Below are 16895 nucleotides of genomic sequence, written 5' to 3' on the forward strand. Positions count from 1 at the left end.
AACCCAGTTCTGGTTTATTGCTGTTGTACCAGTCTCCTGTCCAATTAGCACCCAGTATTGAGTTCTGTCTAACTCTTGGATTAAGTCAATCAATATTCAGATTTTTTAAAAAGGCAAGACCTTTCTCTTTCTAAATTCTGCATTTTTATGTAATTACATGTAAAATGATTGCCCTGGGTTTTCATTATAAAAAATACACAACCTGTTGCAAAGAGTCAAATCACACAAAAGGGTAAAATGTGCAAATTAAAATTTCCCTTCAATTCCCCTCAGACCCACTTTCTAGATAAAACCACAATTACATTCTGGTGCATCCTCCTAAAATTTGTATTTTTCAAGTTCAAGGTTTAAAACAAAATAAAAATAAAGTAGTATAGTTGTTAAGAGTACAGGCTCTGAATTAAATTGTCTGTGCTTTGGTTCCCTCCTTTATAAAATGGGGACACTAAAGTGCCTCCCTCACAGATTGTGGGATGAGTTAAGTGAATAAACTCCGTAAAGTGCTTGGAACAGTGCCTCTCAGTGTATGTTCAGTCAATAGTGGCTCTAATGGTTACTAAACTCACTTTTCTGCAGCGAGCTTTTTTTGAACTTTTAAAACTGCGTCTGAACAAGCAGAACAAGTTCCAAAAAATATAGTGGCTGCCAACCTCCAGGAGGGCCACTTTGAGGGGAGGAGATGGTTCTGAATGGGGGTGGGACATAGCCCCTGGCTTTGGGCCAGCCCCAGCCACCCTTCCCTCCCCATCCACCCTTCCCTCCCCATCCACCTATAGCCATGAAGAACGCCACATTCCAGATCACCCCAGATGTGATCAAAGAGAGTGAGAATATACAGCTGGGCCAAGACCTGAAGCTATCGTGCCATGTGGATGCAGTGCCCCAGGAGAAGGTGACCTACCAGTGGTTCAAGAATGGCAAGCCGGCACGCATGTCCAAGAGGCTGCTGGTGACTCGAAACGACCCTGAGTTGCCTGCCGTCACGAGCAGCCTGGAGCTCATTGATCTGCACTTCAGCGATTACGGCACCTACCTGTGTGTGGCTTCCTTCCCAGGGGCACCTGTGCCCGACCTGAGCGTCGAGGTCAACATCTCCTCTGAGACAGGTGGGCAGCGGAAGGGGCAGCAGGGAGGTGTGAGAGAGCTGGAGAGGCCCCCAGAGTGGAGGTGGGGCAACGGATTGGGAAAGGGAAGCCAGAGTGGAGAAAATACTATTTGTTTATGCCACACAAATTTATCAAGTATCTATTATATGCCAGGTGCTGTGCTAGGCACGGGGGGTGGAGTGGTGAGCAAGATAGGCTCTGCCCTCATGGAACTAAGTAGGAAGGCAAACATTTTTCAGGTAGTCTCACAAATTTATACCCCTGCAAACTGTGATACATGAGAGTCAGGAAAGAGTTTCCTAAGATAGAATGTTTGGTCTGAAAGCTGAGGGAGGAGCAGGATTTTATAAGGCAAAGGAGAGCAAGGGAGGGTAGAAGAGAAAGGCAGGCCAAGGCATCAGCATGTGAAAAGGCACTGAGGCAGGCAGGCAAGTGTGTGGGCCATTTGGAGAACTGAAGGAAGGAGAATATGGCTGGGAGAATGGAATGAGATGAGAATGGAGAGGTCAGCAGAGGCCAGATTATCCAGGAGGTTTGGGTTTCTATTCTAGTAATAAATAATAATGACTAACATTTATTGAGTGTTTACTATGTGTTCTGATGATTTTATATTTATCTCATTTCCCTTTATGATTTACCTTGTGGGATAGATGGTTTATCTTCAATTTTTAGAGATGAAGAAATGGGCTCAGAGAGTTTAAAAAACTTACCGAAGGTAACAACACAACAGTAAGTGGTGGAGCTGGGATTGGAACCTAGGCAGTCTGACTGCAGAGCCTGCGCTCAGCCACCTCTGAGGGTTTACACCTTGAGAATGACAGGAGTTTGGAGGTGATGACTTTGGAGAGGGTCTCTAGAATCTCATCTCTAGTCCCCAGCACCTTGCACTGAGGAGCTGGCTGCCTTTAGCTCAGACCTCTTTAACTCTCTGGACCTCAGTTTCTCTTCTGTGAGACATTGAACCAGATGGCCTCGGAGGCCCCTTCCATCCTGACATCTGCACAGGGAGAAGCCAGGTGAAGCTGGAGGGGGTCAGGAAAGGCTTCCGGAAGGAGACTGACCTGAGCTGGGCTTTAGGAGTGGACCAGGCCTCCACAGATTCCACAAATCTCTTTCGCCCATTGCTGTGTACCAGGCCATGGGTGAGGAGTGAGTTGGGGACCCAAACAAATGCCACAGACCCATCCTCAGAGCCCACTGTCTAGCCTGGGAGACACATCTGTTGGGATAAAGCAGGAATTGAAAGGGCAAACCTTAGATAGGACATAGTTGCTAACAGCAGGATCTGCAGAGCCTGGGGAACACGAGAGAAGGAGTACCAGGCTGCCAGGGGATGTCAGGGTAGGCTTCTCAGAGGAGCCATTCTCCATGTGAACATTTGCTAGGTGATGGGACAAGCCCAGGAGAGACAAGATAGGGAGGCCCTCAAGGTGTATGAGACTTGGTGTATCCAGGGAATATCCCACAGCTGGGACACAGGATGGGAGAGGGAAGATGAGGCTGGGGGTGGCAGAAGCCAGAGCACAAGGACCTTGTTTGCAGAGCCAAGGAGTTTGAGCTTTAACTTGAGGGCAGTGCAGCCTTGGGCAGGGGAGGGGGAGACAGCCCGTTAGCCTGTGGGGACACAGAAGGGTTGGGAGCTGAGATGTTTTATAAGTCAGGTAATCAACAGGGCACAGGGCTGTTTCCTCCATTTGGCTCATAAGCCTGATGCCTAGGGAATGGAAGTTTTTTAAGGGCCTGTGGAAATGGTTTAGACCTAGAAAAATAAATCAATTGGCTCCAAAATACAAAGAAAACTGCAAAATTAAAGGCAATAAATGTATAAATGTTCGTAGAGTATAAATTATGCTAACTAGATAACTGGACTTCAACGTGCCTTGTAGAGTTATTTGTAATTTATATTTAATGTAGGACATTTTAATTTGTTTGACATGATGTGAGATGGGACCCATAGACATCTTTAAAAGACCCTCCATTTGGACAATGTGTCGAGTTAATTTAGGTTTGGCTATGAATAAGAGAAAAACCCTAAATAAAAGTGGCTTAAACAAGCTAGCCGTGTATTTCTTCTTCATATTCAAGTGAGCAGTGCCTGCTGGAATGGCGGCTCTCTTCCACCAAGTCCTCAGGGCCCCAGATTCCATCTTGTATTGCCATTCCATTATCCTTAGCATGTGCCACCTCGTCCACAGTGGCATTTCCAGCTGCAGTCATCAGCCTGCATTCCAGCCAGCAAGAAGGAGGAAGAGAGGTGCATGGCCTCTTCCTTTAAAGCTGCTTATGTTGTCAAATCCCAATGGTCAGAATTTGGTCACCTGGCTACAGCTAGCCATAAGTCAGGCTGGGAGATACAGTCTATTCTGGCTGCGTGCTGTGCTAACGCCCAGATATATTATTACTTTGGATGAAAGTGAAAGGATATTGGGAGTACAGACTAGCCATCTGTGATAACACTCCAGAAAGAGAAGAGGGAGGCTTTAACTACAGCAGGGCCAGCAGGCAGAAGAGAGCGTATTGAGGAAGGAGATATTTAGTAGAACTGTTTAAAAGGTGGGATCCCCAAAACGTTGAGGTAAGGGGAAAGAAGAAATAGGCCAGCACGACTTCAGCTCCTTTTCCGAGTTGGGAGAGCCTGAGGTAGAGACCAGGAGATGGAGAGGACCTGGGGAGGTGAGTTCCGTTTGGAGATGCTGAGAGGTCCGTGGGAGGTCTGGAATGGGAAAGAGAGGCTCACACTTAGGAGTAGGGAAGCAGAAACTCCGGAGCGGACGCCAGTGGGTAGCTCTAACTCCGCTCCTACCGCCCCCTCCCCAGTGCCGCCCACCATCAGTGTGCCCAAGGGCAGGGCCATGGTGACGGTGCGCGAGGGCTCGCCCGCCGAGCTGCAGTGCGAGGTGCGCGGCAAGCCCCGGCCGCCCGTTCTCTGGTCCCGCGTGGACAAGGAGGCTGCGCTGCTGCCCTCCGGGCTGCCCTTGGAGGAGACCCCAGATGGGAAGCTGCGTCTGGAGCGCGTGAGCCGCGACATGAGTGGGACCTATCGCTGCCAGACGGCTCGCTATAATGGCTTCAATGTGCGCCCCCGAGAGGCCCAGGTGCAGCTGAACGTGCAGTGTGAGTCCCACCTTCCCACTTGGAGCACCTCTCAAGCTGTCTCTCCCTGTTCTCAGCCAAGCCTGTCCCGTCTTTACCCCTTCACCCACCCCAGTCCAACCAAACCCCCCCACCTACTGCTGATACCTCTAAACCCTCCTCGACACCTTGACATATTTTTTTTACAAATAAGGGAAACCGAGTCAGAGAGAGGTTAAGCAACTTGTGTAAATTCTTACAGCTAATGAGAGGAAGTGCTGGGATTTGAACCTACAGCCCTCTAGCTCCAGGGATCAGGCTCTAAACCCCGACGTTCTGTTGCTTTTACATTACACGGGAGCTGAAGGGGCCATTTATGGAATGAATAGAGCCCAGTGTAGGAACCACGGCTGGAAAGAATGGCTGGGAAAGGGGTGGCAGGTGTCTGCAGGTCGGGGAGGTATGAGTGTGGCTATTGCATGGGTATGTTGTGTGTATCCTCCGGAGAACTTTGCCGGGGGGACACGGGAACAAGGGCGAGCGCGTCGCTCCCCCAGTGGGGCGGCCCCTCAGAAACCCCTCCGCCCAGCTGACCGCAGCCCCCGCCCCCAGTCCCGCCGGAAGTGGAGCCCAGCTCCCAGGATGTGCGCCAAGCTCTGGGCAGGCCTGTGCTCCTGCGCTGCTCGCTCCTCCGAGGCAGCCCCCAGCGCATCGCCTCGGCCGTGTGGCGCTTCAAAGGGCAGCTGCTACCTCCGCCGCCATCCGTCCCCGTCGCCGCCGAGGCCCCCGACCACTCCGAGCTGCGCCTCGACGCCGTCACCCGCGACAGCAGCGGCAGCTACGAGTGCAGCGTCTCCAACGACGTGGGCTCGGCTGTCTGTCTCTTCCAGGTCTCGGGTGAGAATCCAGTGGGTCCCGCCCCACCTAATCACGCCCACTTGGGCCCACGCTCCGCCCCAATTCTTGCCCTGCCCACAGCCGGCTTGGGTCCCGCCCCCTTCCCGCTTACACCAGGTATAGGCCCTTGTCTTTCCAAGACCCGTCCGTGCCACCTGGATCCAGCAATGTCCTCCTCTTACAGCCCTGCCCATTCCACTCTTGCCCACTCGAGGTCTAGACCGCCTTTCAAGGCCCACCTATACCTGTCCTAAGCCCCGCCCATTTTAGCTCAGTCTCCTTCTTGGACTCAGACAGCCCCGCCCCTTTCAAGCTCCTCCTTCACCACGCCCTCTCTAGCCCCGCGGGCACCACGTCTGGGCCCTTCCCTTTAAAGGCCCAGCCACATAGCGCCTAGGCCCCGCCTACATGAGGTATAGGCTCCACCTCTTCCAACCTTATCCAATCCGAGCTCTCCACTTCTTGCTGTTTCTACATTTCCCCTCCAACCCCTCCTACACCAGATTTAGATCCTCCCACTCAAGCCCTAGGCACCACCCCATCTCAGGCGTCAAGTTTCAAGCCCCTCCTTCCTGGTCTTTGGCTCCAGAGGCTGGGGATGGGGAACCTCCTCTTTTCCAGACCGCAGGTCCAATGTGAGGGGCCTGAGCTTAGAGGAGCGAAGACTCCCCTCACTAGCGTCTCTGGGACCTCGTGGATGGTGCTGGGACAGCCAGCACACATTTCCTGAGCTTTCTTTCACCTTAGAGTTTCAGGCCCTTCGGTGCCCACAAGTCCCTCTCAGCCCTATCTCCTCATCAAGCCATTCGCGGGTGGGCTGTTTGGGGCTGCAGACAGGAGTGTGTGGGTCATAAAGGGGTGGAGGTCGTGTTGAGGGCCGAGGGAAACGGAGAGGGGTTGACGGGGTTGCCGACCCCTGTCTCTTCTCCTTCCATTGGTAAGAGCCTGTTCCTTGTCAAAGCCGGTGGCAGCGCCCTGCACAGAATTCCCGGCATGCCTGCCCCCATTCCACTGCATTCTCAGCTCTCCCAACAGCCCCCGACTGACGGGATGATCCTTTAGCTCTTGTTTGGATCCCCTCACTCAACAGAAGGGGGCTAGCACTACAGGTCACTGGCCACCTCCCCAGCCCTGACAGCCAGAGGCCCCGGTGACATTTCCCACCTCCTTCCCCTCTCCCCTGTTCTCCCATACTTTCCCTGTCTCCCCACCTTTTTTGCCTCGCTCTATCCTTCTCCTCTCTTCTCTTCCTTATATCTCAATTCCTTGATCCTTCTTCCTGTCTTCCCCAACCCTCTTTCCCTGTGTCTTCTCTAATATCCATTCTGTCTTCCCAAATTTCTCTTTGCTGTATCTTTTCCTTGGTCTTTCTGCTCCCTTCTCGCTAATACCACCTCTTAAATTCCCAATCTCCCTTATCTCCATCTCCCACCTTTCCTCCTACCCCACCCTCATTCTCCCCAACCTTCTCTGCTATCTCCTCTCCTGACAATATTCCCTTCTCTTTGTCTTCCCCATCCCCTCTCTTTGTTCCACTCCATCCTCTCTGTCTCCCCCTCCCACACCTCCTCTCTCTCTGTCTCTCCCCATCCCCCCACCCTCCATGGCCCCATGCCCCCCTCCCTGCCCTCTCAGCCAAAGCCTACAGCCCGGAGTTTTACTTCGACACCCCCAACCCCACCCGCAGCCACAAGCTGTCCAAGAACTACTCCTACGTGCTGCAGTGGACCCAGAGGGAGCCGGACGCTGTTGACCCTGTGCTCAACTACAGACTCAGTGTCCGCCAGGTGGGCCAAGGGAGAGACGGTTCTGGGTGCCAGCTGACCGTGGAAGTGCTCAATGAGCCAGGGGAAGGGGTTGGAGATGGGGCTGGAACACACTGACCCTTCTTATAGACAGCTCTTCAGTGCCACAGGGAAAGTGTTCTGGACACAGCAGCAGGAGCTGGGAGGTGCTAGGGATCTGACCCCTGTGGACCCATGTTCTGGGCCCAACCGCAAGAATTGGGCAGGGTCAATGGAGGTGGAGGGGAGCAGAGCCAGCTCTGCTCATGAAATCTAGAATCTTCTCTTACCTCAGAAGCTAGCTGCAGAAACTTAAGGCATGAGCTTAAAGTCTCACCCACGAGGTCTCTAGAATGCAAGGCCAGAACCACTATGCTGGTCTTGTGTCCTGTCTATGGACCATGTGGTTCTGCCCAGCCCAAGGGGCAGTTTGGTGGGGGGGAAAAGTATAACTCTGGGGCAGACTGCTTAAGCTAGAATCCAGCTCTGTATGAACTTGGACAAGCTATCTCTGTTTGGCCTCAGCTTCCACATCTGTAAAATGGGGGTAAAATTATAATATTCTACCTCTAGGATCATTATTTTGAGGATTAAATTAGTTAATAATTGCAAAGCATTTAGAACAGTGCCTAGCACACGTATTCAATATGTGTTGCTGTCACTATTATTAAGACAGCCGTGGGAGGTAGGCATGGAAGGGGTGATTGCTCTATCCCGTAGAAACTGAGGACCTGGCTTCCTAGTTCTTTGCTCTTTCTGCTCCTGGACACTGATCCCCAGAGTCATACCAGGGGCTGCAGGGGCTGATGCTCTGGTGGAGGGCATGGCTGCTGAGCTCCTGGGAACTCCCTTTATCTACAGTTGAATCAGCACAATGCCATGGTGAAGGCCATCCCAGTGCGGCGTGTGGAGAAGGGGCAGCTGCTGGAGTACATTCTGACTGACCTCCGTGTGCCCCACAGCTACGAGGTCCGCCTCACGCCCTATACCACGTTTGGGGCTGGTGATATGGCCTCCCGCATCATTCACTACACAGAGCGTAAGTGGTGGTGGTGGTGGTGGGAAGGGAGGGCCCATCTTATGCCCAGGGGACCCCCTCTACCTTCCCCACATGGTTGCTGAGCTTGGGGCTCCCCACTATTCAGTGTCCTGCTCTGTCACTGCAGGCCAGGCCCCTCTGGCCCCAGTCTTGGCTCTGGGGACCCTGTCCTCTGGTTCTAAGCTCAGGCACCCTCTGCACAGCTCCACTCGATTCTGACTTGGTTTTCCTGTTTGCTTTCTCAGCCATCAATTCTCCCAGTCTATCAGGTGAGACACCCCCACCCACTTCTCCTTCCCCTTAGGGACACAGAAGCTCCCCTGGTGGGAGGAAAGGACCCCAAGAGAGACCAGAGAGGAAATGCAGTAGAAGCCAGCAGCTGGAAGGAGAAGCAGGAGGGAGCAGGGCTAGGCTCAGAGATGTTTATATCCAGGATTTATTCTGGGGCTTAAAGGTGGGGGGCAGAAGAGAAGTTGGGGGACATCTCTAACTCAGGGCCTTTTGTCCTCATGCTGCATCACTCACTATCCCCAAAACAAAGGCCAGGCTAATCAGTTTCCCCTGTTCCCTGGGGCAGGGGGTCCTTCATTTGAGATCCATGGATCCCCAAAGAATCTGTGTATAGACTTTAAGGGCTCCATGAATCTGGAACCTGGAAGGCTATGTACTTACTTAACTTCTCCTAACTTCTAGCAAAAATGTAATATCTCCTTCAATGATGAGTGTAGGCGACCAACCACAGTAGTATAATTAGTACTTGTGACTTTGTCATCAGACATCTGATGTTTTCACATCACCTTAAAGTTGTTGCAGCTATCTCTAAATGTCATTTACATTCATTAGTATTTCAAAACTACGGCAGTTTATTAGACCTAATACTGGATCTCGTGATTTAATTAGATAATAAAGAAGCCCACTTATATCACAAATTTGTTTAAAAATATTTGATAACTGTATTTCGGTATAATTGATTTCCTCTGTATTTCATTTTATGCATCTAAAATCATTATTCTGAGATGGGGTCCTTGAACTTCACTAGATGCCAGAAGGGTCTGTGGTGTCACAAAAAGGTTAAGAAGTTCTGCTCTGGAAACAAAGTAGTCCAAGGTCCTTTTACCTAATTTCTCAAGCCCTAGATTCCTGGGCCCACTGCTTGGATGCTTGGGAGCTGCCTCAGGTGGCCAGGGAGGGCACAGCTGGACCAGAGCGCCTGAGAAGGCTGACCCTCTTTGTCTCATCCCCAACCTCCCCACCCCAATGCAGACAACACCTGCCACTTTGAGGATGAGAAGATCTGTGGCTACACCCAGGACCTGACAGACAACTTTGACTGGACACGACAGAACGCCCTCACCCAGAACCCCAAGCGTTCTCCCAACACCGGTCCCCCCACTGACATAAGTGGCACCCCTGAGGGTGAGGGCATGGCCTGCTGCTAGGAATGGAGGACTACCTCAGGGTTCTGGCCTCAGGCAGTTCCATTCTAATGGAGAGACACAGCCCTGTCCATAGGGAGCCCCAGTCTGAGGGGAAACAGTCCCACCTAAGGGGCCCCAGTCTGAGGGGAGACACAGCCCTGCCTCAGGGAGCCCCAGTCTGAGGGGAGACACAGCCCTGCCTCAGGGAGCCCCAGTCTGAGGGAGACACAGCGCTGCCCTCAAGGAGCCCCAATCTGATGGGAGGCATAGCTTTGTCCTAACAGAGAAACAGGAAGTGCTTCAGTAGAATTAAGAACTGATAAAGGCTGGCCTAGACTCCTGTTCTGTGAGGCAGGGAGGATGGGGTGGGTTGGAGTGAGGCACTGCCGTTCAGACACAGGAGGCTAAGAAACGAGTGGTGATGGTGACGGGAAGGACAGAAAGAGGCTTGGGTGGGGTGCGGAGGAAGCTGTCGGTGCATCTCTCCCTTTCCCGCAGGCTACTACATGTTTATTGAGACATCCAGGCCCCGGGAGCTGGGGGACCGTGCACGGTTGGTGAGTCCCCTGTACAACGCCAGCGCCAAGTTCTACTGCGTCTCCTTTTTCTATCACATGTATGGGAAGCACATCGGTGAGTCAAGTTTCCAGGTAGTCTTCCCCAGTGTGTGTTGGGGCTGTGAGGGGCAAGAGGGGTCCACAGGAGGCTAGGCACCAGCCCACATGAGGCCTGGGCTGAATCAGAGATCCTTGGAGGGGGTCTGGGCAGAATCTGGACAAGGGAGGAGGTCCAGAGCCAGCTTGTGTGGGATAATCAAGGCTCCCTGCGTCTACCAAAAAAAAAAAAAAAGATGCTCCAGGAGGATGAGATGGGAGTCTTGGAGGGGGTGGAGAATTGCATGTATTGAGTGCATGCCAGGTACCAGGTGACATCCTGGGAGCTCTGCATCTGTGGTCTCATTAGCCCTCATAACCACCAGGTAAGCGAGGTATTACCATGTCATCAGAGACATTAAGCATTTGCCCAACACCACACAGCAACCCAAGTCCACCTGACTCCCTTGAACCCTAACACAGGGTTAGAAGGGTGCTGCTTTGTGAGCTGTGAGAGAAAGTCCTGCTTCGTAAGAGTGGATGTAAACCAAAGGAATGCCCTTTGGAAACAGATGTCGCTGGTAGGAATGTCACATTAGTAATGAACTCATCAGTGCAGTCATCACTTCTAGAGCCCTTGCTTTGTGCCAGGCGTCAGGTGCTGCAGTGAAAGGAATGCACAAGTTCCCCGTCATCCTGGCACCTATAGTCAAGTTGGAGGGACAGTCAAGTTAAACAGCTAATTGCACCAGATAGGATTTAGTGGCCCCTGTGACACGTGTCCGCAGCAGAAGGATAGGGGCCACAACAGCTGGTCCAGGGACCAACTCTGGGGGCCTGGTTATGGAAGACTGTGGAGGAATTGACAATTTTAAAAATGTTTATTCATTTGTTTGTTTACTGATTTATGGGAACGTTATATATTTTGCACGAGGCAAAAGGTACAAAAGGTGCGTAATGAGAGACCCCTCCCCTCCCAGTCCTCCTGCTACCTACAGCCCCTCCCCAGAGGCAATCGATGTACTAGGTTCGGGGGACATTTTCTTGAAACACTTTATGCATATAGAAGCCGTACACGTATATTCTATTTATCCCCTTACCCTTCACCCCTTTGCTCCCGCCCCGTTTACACACACTGTTTTGAGCCTTGTTTCACCCTGAACCTGGTGACCGGGCCTTATCAGGCCACAGGCTCTTCCTTGTTTTCCTCAGCGGCACAGCAGAGGAAATGACTTTAAGTGCAGACCTAAGGGCTCGTCATGCAGCAGTGTCCGCAGCTCGCATGATGGCTCAAGGTGAACTGATGAACTGGAATGGTGGGAGGGAAGGTCCTGTAGCCACTGGGGCCCCCCGACCATGCACACAGATGAGTTCGCCCACGGCTGGGTCTGGACTTGGTGAGAAGCCCCTTTGGGGTGCGTGGGGTGGGCCACCAGGACTGCCCGCCCTCGCCAGTCCTCTTATTTCCATCTGGCTTCCCCAGCTGGAGTAACCGATGCAACGCAGTTCTGCTTTGCCCCAGCCTTTCCCATTGTCAACGCTGAAAGTTTCACATCCCAGGCAAAGCAGGACAGTTGGTCACAGCTCAGGAGGGGCACTGGGGACCAGCTGCCAAGAGGAGCGGGTTGGGTCCAGTAGGACCCTGGGAATCCAGACCTTACGTGCGGGGATGCCGGGGTATCTGGGAGCAGTGGGGGCTCCCGAACTTGCTCTCTGGTGGAGCAAACCAGTCAATGAAAGCTTCCTGGCAGATTTGATCCTACCCGAGGAAGACCCTGTAAGCAAAGGAGTGGGCTGCCCTGTCCCCGGACAGGACTGCCCTGCGGGGAGGCTATGGAGACCCCTGTCCAGGGCGTGCTACTCCCCTGCGCCGTCCCCTTCTGTCACCATCTTCTCCAGGTCTCCCATCCCTGATCCTGACCCTGCCCGCTCCTCTGACCTCATTCCCTGCTGCTCTCCCTGCCACAGAGAGCTTTGCGCATGATGTTCCCCTGGCCTGGAACGTTCTTCTTGTCTCGTTCAGGTCTCCTCAGAAGGGCCCTGCGCCCCATCTGAAATACCTCTCTGTTCCCTGCATTATTTTCTTTATAACGCTTACCATTAGTAGAGCATAAGCTCCAGGAGGGCAGGGGTCTTTGTGTTATTCACTAATGTATCTCTAGTACCTGGAACAGTGCCTGGCACGTAGTGGTGTTCAATCAGATGAATGAATGAATGAATGAATGAATGAATGAATGAATGAATGAATGAACGAACGAATGAATGAACGAATGAATGATAGGGAGGTCTGGGCTTGATGAACCCTGAGGTAACTTCTAACTCTGAGAGTCTGTGAAAATCCTGATGACAGTTGTGAAAAGTTCATTCACCATTTAATTATTGCGAACTGATGGCAATTTGACGCAAACTTTCCCTCAAGGAGTCAAGTAGGGAGAAGATATGAATCCCCATAACTGCCACACCCCTGAGCAGAGAGAGGGCTGGGCTTGGAGAGCTGTAGTTTAAGGACTCAGAGGTCCCAGGAAGCATAGAGGACTTCCAGCTCAAGCCTAGGAAGACTTATTGGAGGAGGTGATGTTTCCGAGAGGCCTTGAAGCACAGGATGGATTTGGCCAGGGGGACATGGTAGGGGAAGGGCATATCAAGCACTGGGAACAGCCTGAGCAAAAGCCCAGAGGCTGGAAAGTTGGAGTATGTCCAGGCTCCAGCATGCAGTTCCATTTGGCTTTGGAGGAGGTGAAGACGGGAGAATTGCAGTGAGCAGGCACATCCTTAAGGAAGATTGAATGTCTTGGGCCCTGGCTGATCCCTGTGAGAGGTTGTCAGAAAGCCTCTGAGCAGGTGGTCTTGGAGCTTATGGGGTACTCAGGGAAGGGGGCAGATATTCCATTTTAGTTTGAGCAGTGAAAACATGGGGTTTCTCCGTTAGGGTCCTTGGGACAGGGTGGTACAGGAGGAAGAGAAGTCATGGGGATTGAGGCTGGACCCCAGGGGGATCGGAACAGGGGTAGATCTCTAGGAGAGGGAAGAGAGAGTGGTCCTTTTGGAGCTGCTGGGGAGACTGGAAGGCACTGGGGCTTGGGCCCTGCTGATGCCAGTGTGTCACTTCCTGGCCCACTGGATGCTGGCTGCAGCCATCTCATGGCACCATCTTCTGGGGAGGGTCCCCCACCCGGGCCTGGGTCTGCTGTTGGGCGAGGGGTCATTTCTTGCTGTCCTAGTCCCTCTCCTCTCGCACCCTACCTGGCAGCTCTGGGCACCAGCTGTCCCCAGACCACCTGTTTTGCCTGCTTTTCTTGGTCCACACCAACTCCTTTGATCTCAGGCAGTTAACATTTGGTGGCTTTCCCCCATAGGGGGTCTGTCTATCTGGTGTCACAGATGGTGTGACTTTGTCTGTGGGCAGCGCCATGGAAATGCCAGCCTCCAGGTGCCACCTAAGTTGATTCCTCTTCCCTCTGAGCCAGGTGTTTCATGTCACTGCGGGCTCGAGGTGGGCCAGGAGAGCCAGGGAGGGGGCATGACATTGCCTGGATGCTCTCAGCCAAGCCATGACCCCCTCCCTCTCCTCCAGTGCCCCTCAGCATCTCCAAAACTCCTGTCCCTGTGACTGTGGGCAGATGGGCTCAGCACCCACAGACTAATACCTCCCAAATTTCACTTGAGCTATTTTTACCCTGGTTATGTCACACATATGCTAATATCTTTTTTTAAATCAACACATTCTTTTTTTCCTAGCTTTGTCCTAAGCATTAATATTAGTTAGATCGTGGTTTTGAAGGGCTAGCTTTATTCATCTCTTAAAACATACATATTAAAATTTTTTCAGTCCATTTCTGTACCTCCAGAATTCACCTCGTATATCACGTACTGCCAGGGGTGTGCATTGTGTGTTTTGGAATCCTCCTGTGTGCTCAGACATAAGCCCCTGCTACACTCCCCTGTCTAGAGGGGAGAGGGCAGTGTGTGTGTGTGTGTGTGTGTGTGTGTGTGTGTGTGTGTGTGTGCTGGCGGCGGGGGATTAGCTGATCAGGAGGGAAGGGAAAAAATAAAAGAAAATTTGCAAATTGTCCTGATAAACTGAAGGCCTGCTGCTGTCTCTCTCTTTCCCGTGTCACCCCCCCGCCCCCAATCCCCCTGGGATAATGGGACATTGAACCAGTATGTGATGGGGAGAAAGTCCCATCCAGCAGGAACAGTGCTGTGGGCAGTGGTGAGAGAGGAGGGCTTGGTGAATGGGGAAGGGCCAGGGTGCCCTTACATAGATCTCACTGCCCACTTCTCTTCACACCCACTGCAGGCTCCCTCAACCTCCTGGTGCGGTCCCGGAGCAAGGGGGCTCTGGATACGCATGCCTGGTCCCTCAGTGGCAATAAGGGCAATGTGTGGCAGCAGGCCCATGTGCCCATCAACCCCAGTGGGCCTTTCCAGGTGAGTCTGCCAGGCCCAGAGCCTCCTCACAGGCTCTCCCAGCCCTCGGGCAGTTGCTCTGACCACGAAGCACTTCAGAAGGAGGAAAGCAGGCAGAATGGGGGTAGGGATGGGGGGGCTCCCTGGTACACCGAGGGGAAGGCTGGGGATCTGTCCAGCAGAACCGCCCTAATCCCTGCTTCCTGCACTCTGATCCCACCCAGATTATTTTCGAGGGGGTTCGAGGCTCAGGCTACCTGGGCGATATTGCCATAGACGATGTCACACTGAAGAAGGGAGAATGTCCTCGGAAGCAGATGGATCCCAATAAAGGTGAAGACGAGAAGCGGGGGCAAATCTGTGGAGGGTTGTTTGGGTGGACACCTGTGTCAGGGGAAGGAGGGTGTCTGAATGGGGGTTCAGGCTGCTGGCTGAAGGGCTGCACGTGGTGACTATGTGAACACTTGGGGCCCAGCCTGGCTCAGGACAATGAGAAGACCAGACCCTGCCTCCGCGAGCTGGCTAAGCTATTGACGTACCGGAATGCCTGTGTCTGGGTCCGTCTCTGTGTGGGTCCAGATGTGACTTTTGCCCCCCACCTGGGGGCCAGGTGTTTGCCATAATAACAGCCCAAGTTTACTGAGTGATTACTGTGTACCAGGCAAGATACAACAAGCTGTATATGCATGAACTCATTCAGTCCTCACAGCAGTGCTCTGGGGTAGCTCTTACTTTCAGACTCATTTTACAGATGAGGAAACAGGCCCACTGAGGTCAAATGAATTGCTCTGTGTCTTAGTGAGCCACAGAGCCAGGATGTGGACCCTGGCAGGCTGAGTTAGCTCCCACACCACATCACCTCACATCTGTGCTGAGTGTGCTGTGTGCCTTGAGGGCAACGCCCACCACCTTCAGGCCCCCAGCGAGAGGATGGCCTTACCGCAGCCCGCCTGACTGCCTGCCACTCCCTGGCCCCGCCCAGCTGACCGGAGCCTTGGCCTGTCTCCCCTCTCTCTCCCATCGCAGTGGTGGTGATGCCTGGCAGTGGAGCCCCCCTCCAGCCCCACCCGCAGCTCTGGGGGCCCATGGCCATCTTCCTCTTGGCGTTGCAGAGATGATGAGAGCTGCGTGGCCCCCACCCCGCCCCCGGCACACCAAAGTGTCTGCATCGTACCAAAGACTGACCCCCGCCAGCTGGGGCGCCCGGGGCAGGGCCAGCCCACCAGGGAGGGGGCCTGCGTTGGCTGCGAGGATGAGCAGTGAACAAGGACAGAGGCCTGGCCGCTGAGGCCCTGCAGACGGTCGTTCCACACACACGCACACACTCACACACCCACACTCACACACACACAGATATATTAAAGCACAAGTTTCTATCTGACCTGCCAGCACCTTCTTTACTGCAGAGACGGGACTCACTGGAATGGTGTCTGCCTCCAGGGGCCTCGGTGCCATCGGCCTCGTCCTGGCTGCATCTGGGGGGTGTTTCTGCCCTTCCCCCATCCCTAACTTAAGGCTGAGCTCCTGCCCACCCTGTGGCTTTACCAGAAGGGGAGCAGAAACGGGGGCCCTGCTCTTGGCCCGACTCTGGGACTTCCTGGGATGGGGGAGGCCAGGGTCAGAAGGGGCCAAGCGGGACTTTGTAAGCAACTTTGTTCCCAAGGCCATTCTGTTCCCAGGACAAGGGCTGAAAGGTGGAGACCGCAGGCCACCCAGATCCCCTGACCTGTTCCTGGGATGTTATATTCCCCCCTCACTGTGCCCCCTTTGTAGGGACTCAGCTCGGGGTCTTGAGCCCTGTAGATTGACACCTGCGCCTCCCACCCCCAAACCCCCTCCTGAAGCAGCTGGATTCCTGAGAGCGTGGTCCCCACACTAAGGGGCTGGCCTAACCTCACTCCCCAGCAGCTTCTCTGAAGAACCAGGGCAGTGAGTGGGGGCCAGGCCATTTTCTGGAGTGAGGCTTGACTCTGAAAGGGGCAGAGAAGTCCTGCTTTCACAATTTTGTGCTCCTGTATAGAACACAACTCAGGAGTAGAGTGGAAGCTCCATTTCTTATATACTTGGCATGAGGGGGTCCCCTGGATGAGAGGGTGTGTGTAGGGAGGCTGCCCCTTCCGCTCCTCCACTGCGAAGCACCTTCTAGTTGGCTGTTCCCTTCCCACCCAGGGTCAGTGAAGGAGGAGGGGTTCGCAGAGCTGGGGGTGGGGGGTGGGACAGATGCTGGTCACCCTGTTCCCTGGGAGCTGAGCTCATGACCCCAGCTGCGAAAGGGCTCCCTGTCCTTGGGTCCTGGGTCGGGAGCCCGAGATGGGTATGATGGGATCTAGACTTCTCAACGTCACCCCCGAGCCCCCACCCAGCCGTCCACGAGAGAGAAGAGGCCCCTTCCAGGATGGTCTTCATGCATGTGTGCGTGTGGCTGCATGTGTGTGTGGCGGGGGGGCATTTGTGTCTGTGTAGCACTGTGGGTACATCTCGGGGCAGGAGTGTGCAGCTCTGAGCCTGTGTGTGCAGTGATACGTATGTACCCCGTCTCTATGAGTGCCCGTGTATATCAGCATGCATGTCCATCT

At 53.5% G+C, this 16895-nt stretch overlaps 1 protein-coding gene across 3 annotated transcripts in view; it reads left to right on the plus strand.

The window, feature by feature from the left end:
• The window catches only part of MDGA1 (MAM domain containing glycosylphosphatidylinositol anchor 1), a 55037-nt gene extending 39338 nt beyond the window's left edge, over positions 1-15699 (plus strand). For all 3 annotated transcript variants that reach the window (XM_081044945.1, XM_081044944.1, XM_081044946.1), the window contains exons 7-17: positions 777-1106; positions 3924-4220; positions 4791-5075; positions 6711-6862; positions 7721-7898; positions 8144-8167; positions 9162-9314; positions 9815-9949; positions 14210-14340; positions 14544-14652; positions 15346-15699. In XM_081044945.1, the coding sequence (XP_080901071.1) occupies positions 777-1106; positions 3924-4220; positions 4791-5075; positions 6711-6862; positions 7721-7898; positions 8144-8167; positions 9162-9314; positions 9815-9949; positions 14210-14340; positions 14544-14652; positions 15346-15437 (1886 nt within the window). In that variant the 3' untranslated portion in view covers positions 15438-15699. The remainder of the gene's footprint in view (positions 1-776; positions 1107-3923; positions 4221-4790; positions 5076-6710; positions 6863-7720; positions 7899-8143; positions 8168-9161; positions 9315-9814; positions 9950-14209; positions 14341-14543; positions 14653-15345) is intronic.
• The last annotated feature ends 1196 nt before the right edge of the window (positions 15700-16895 follow it).

Source organism: Rhinolophus hipposideros, assembly GCF_964194185.1.
Source record: "Rhinolophus hipposideros genome assembly, chromosome: 3".
Taxonomy (NCBI): Eukaryota; Metazoa; Chordata; class Mammalia; order Chiroptera; family Rhinolophidae; genus Rhinolophus; species Rhinolophus hipposideros.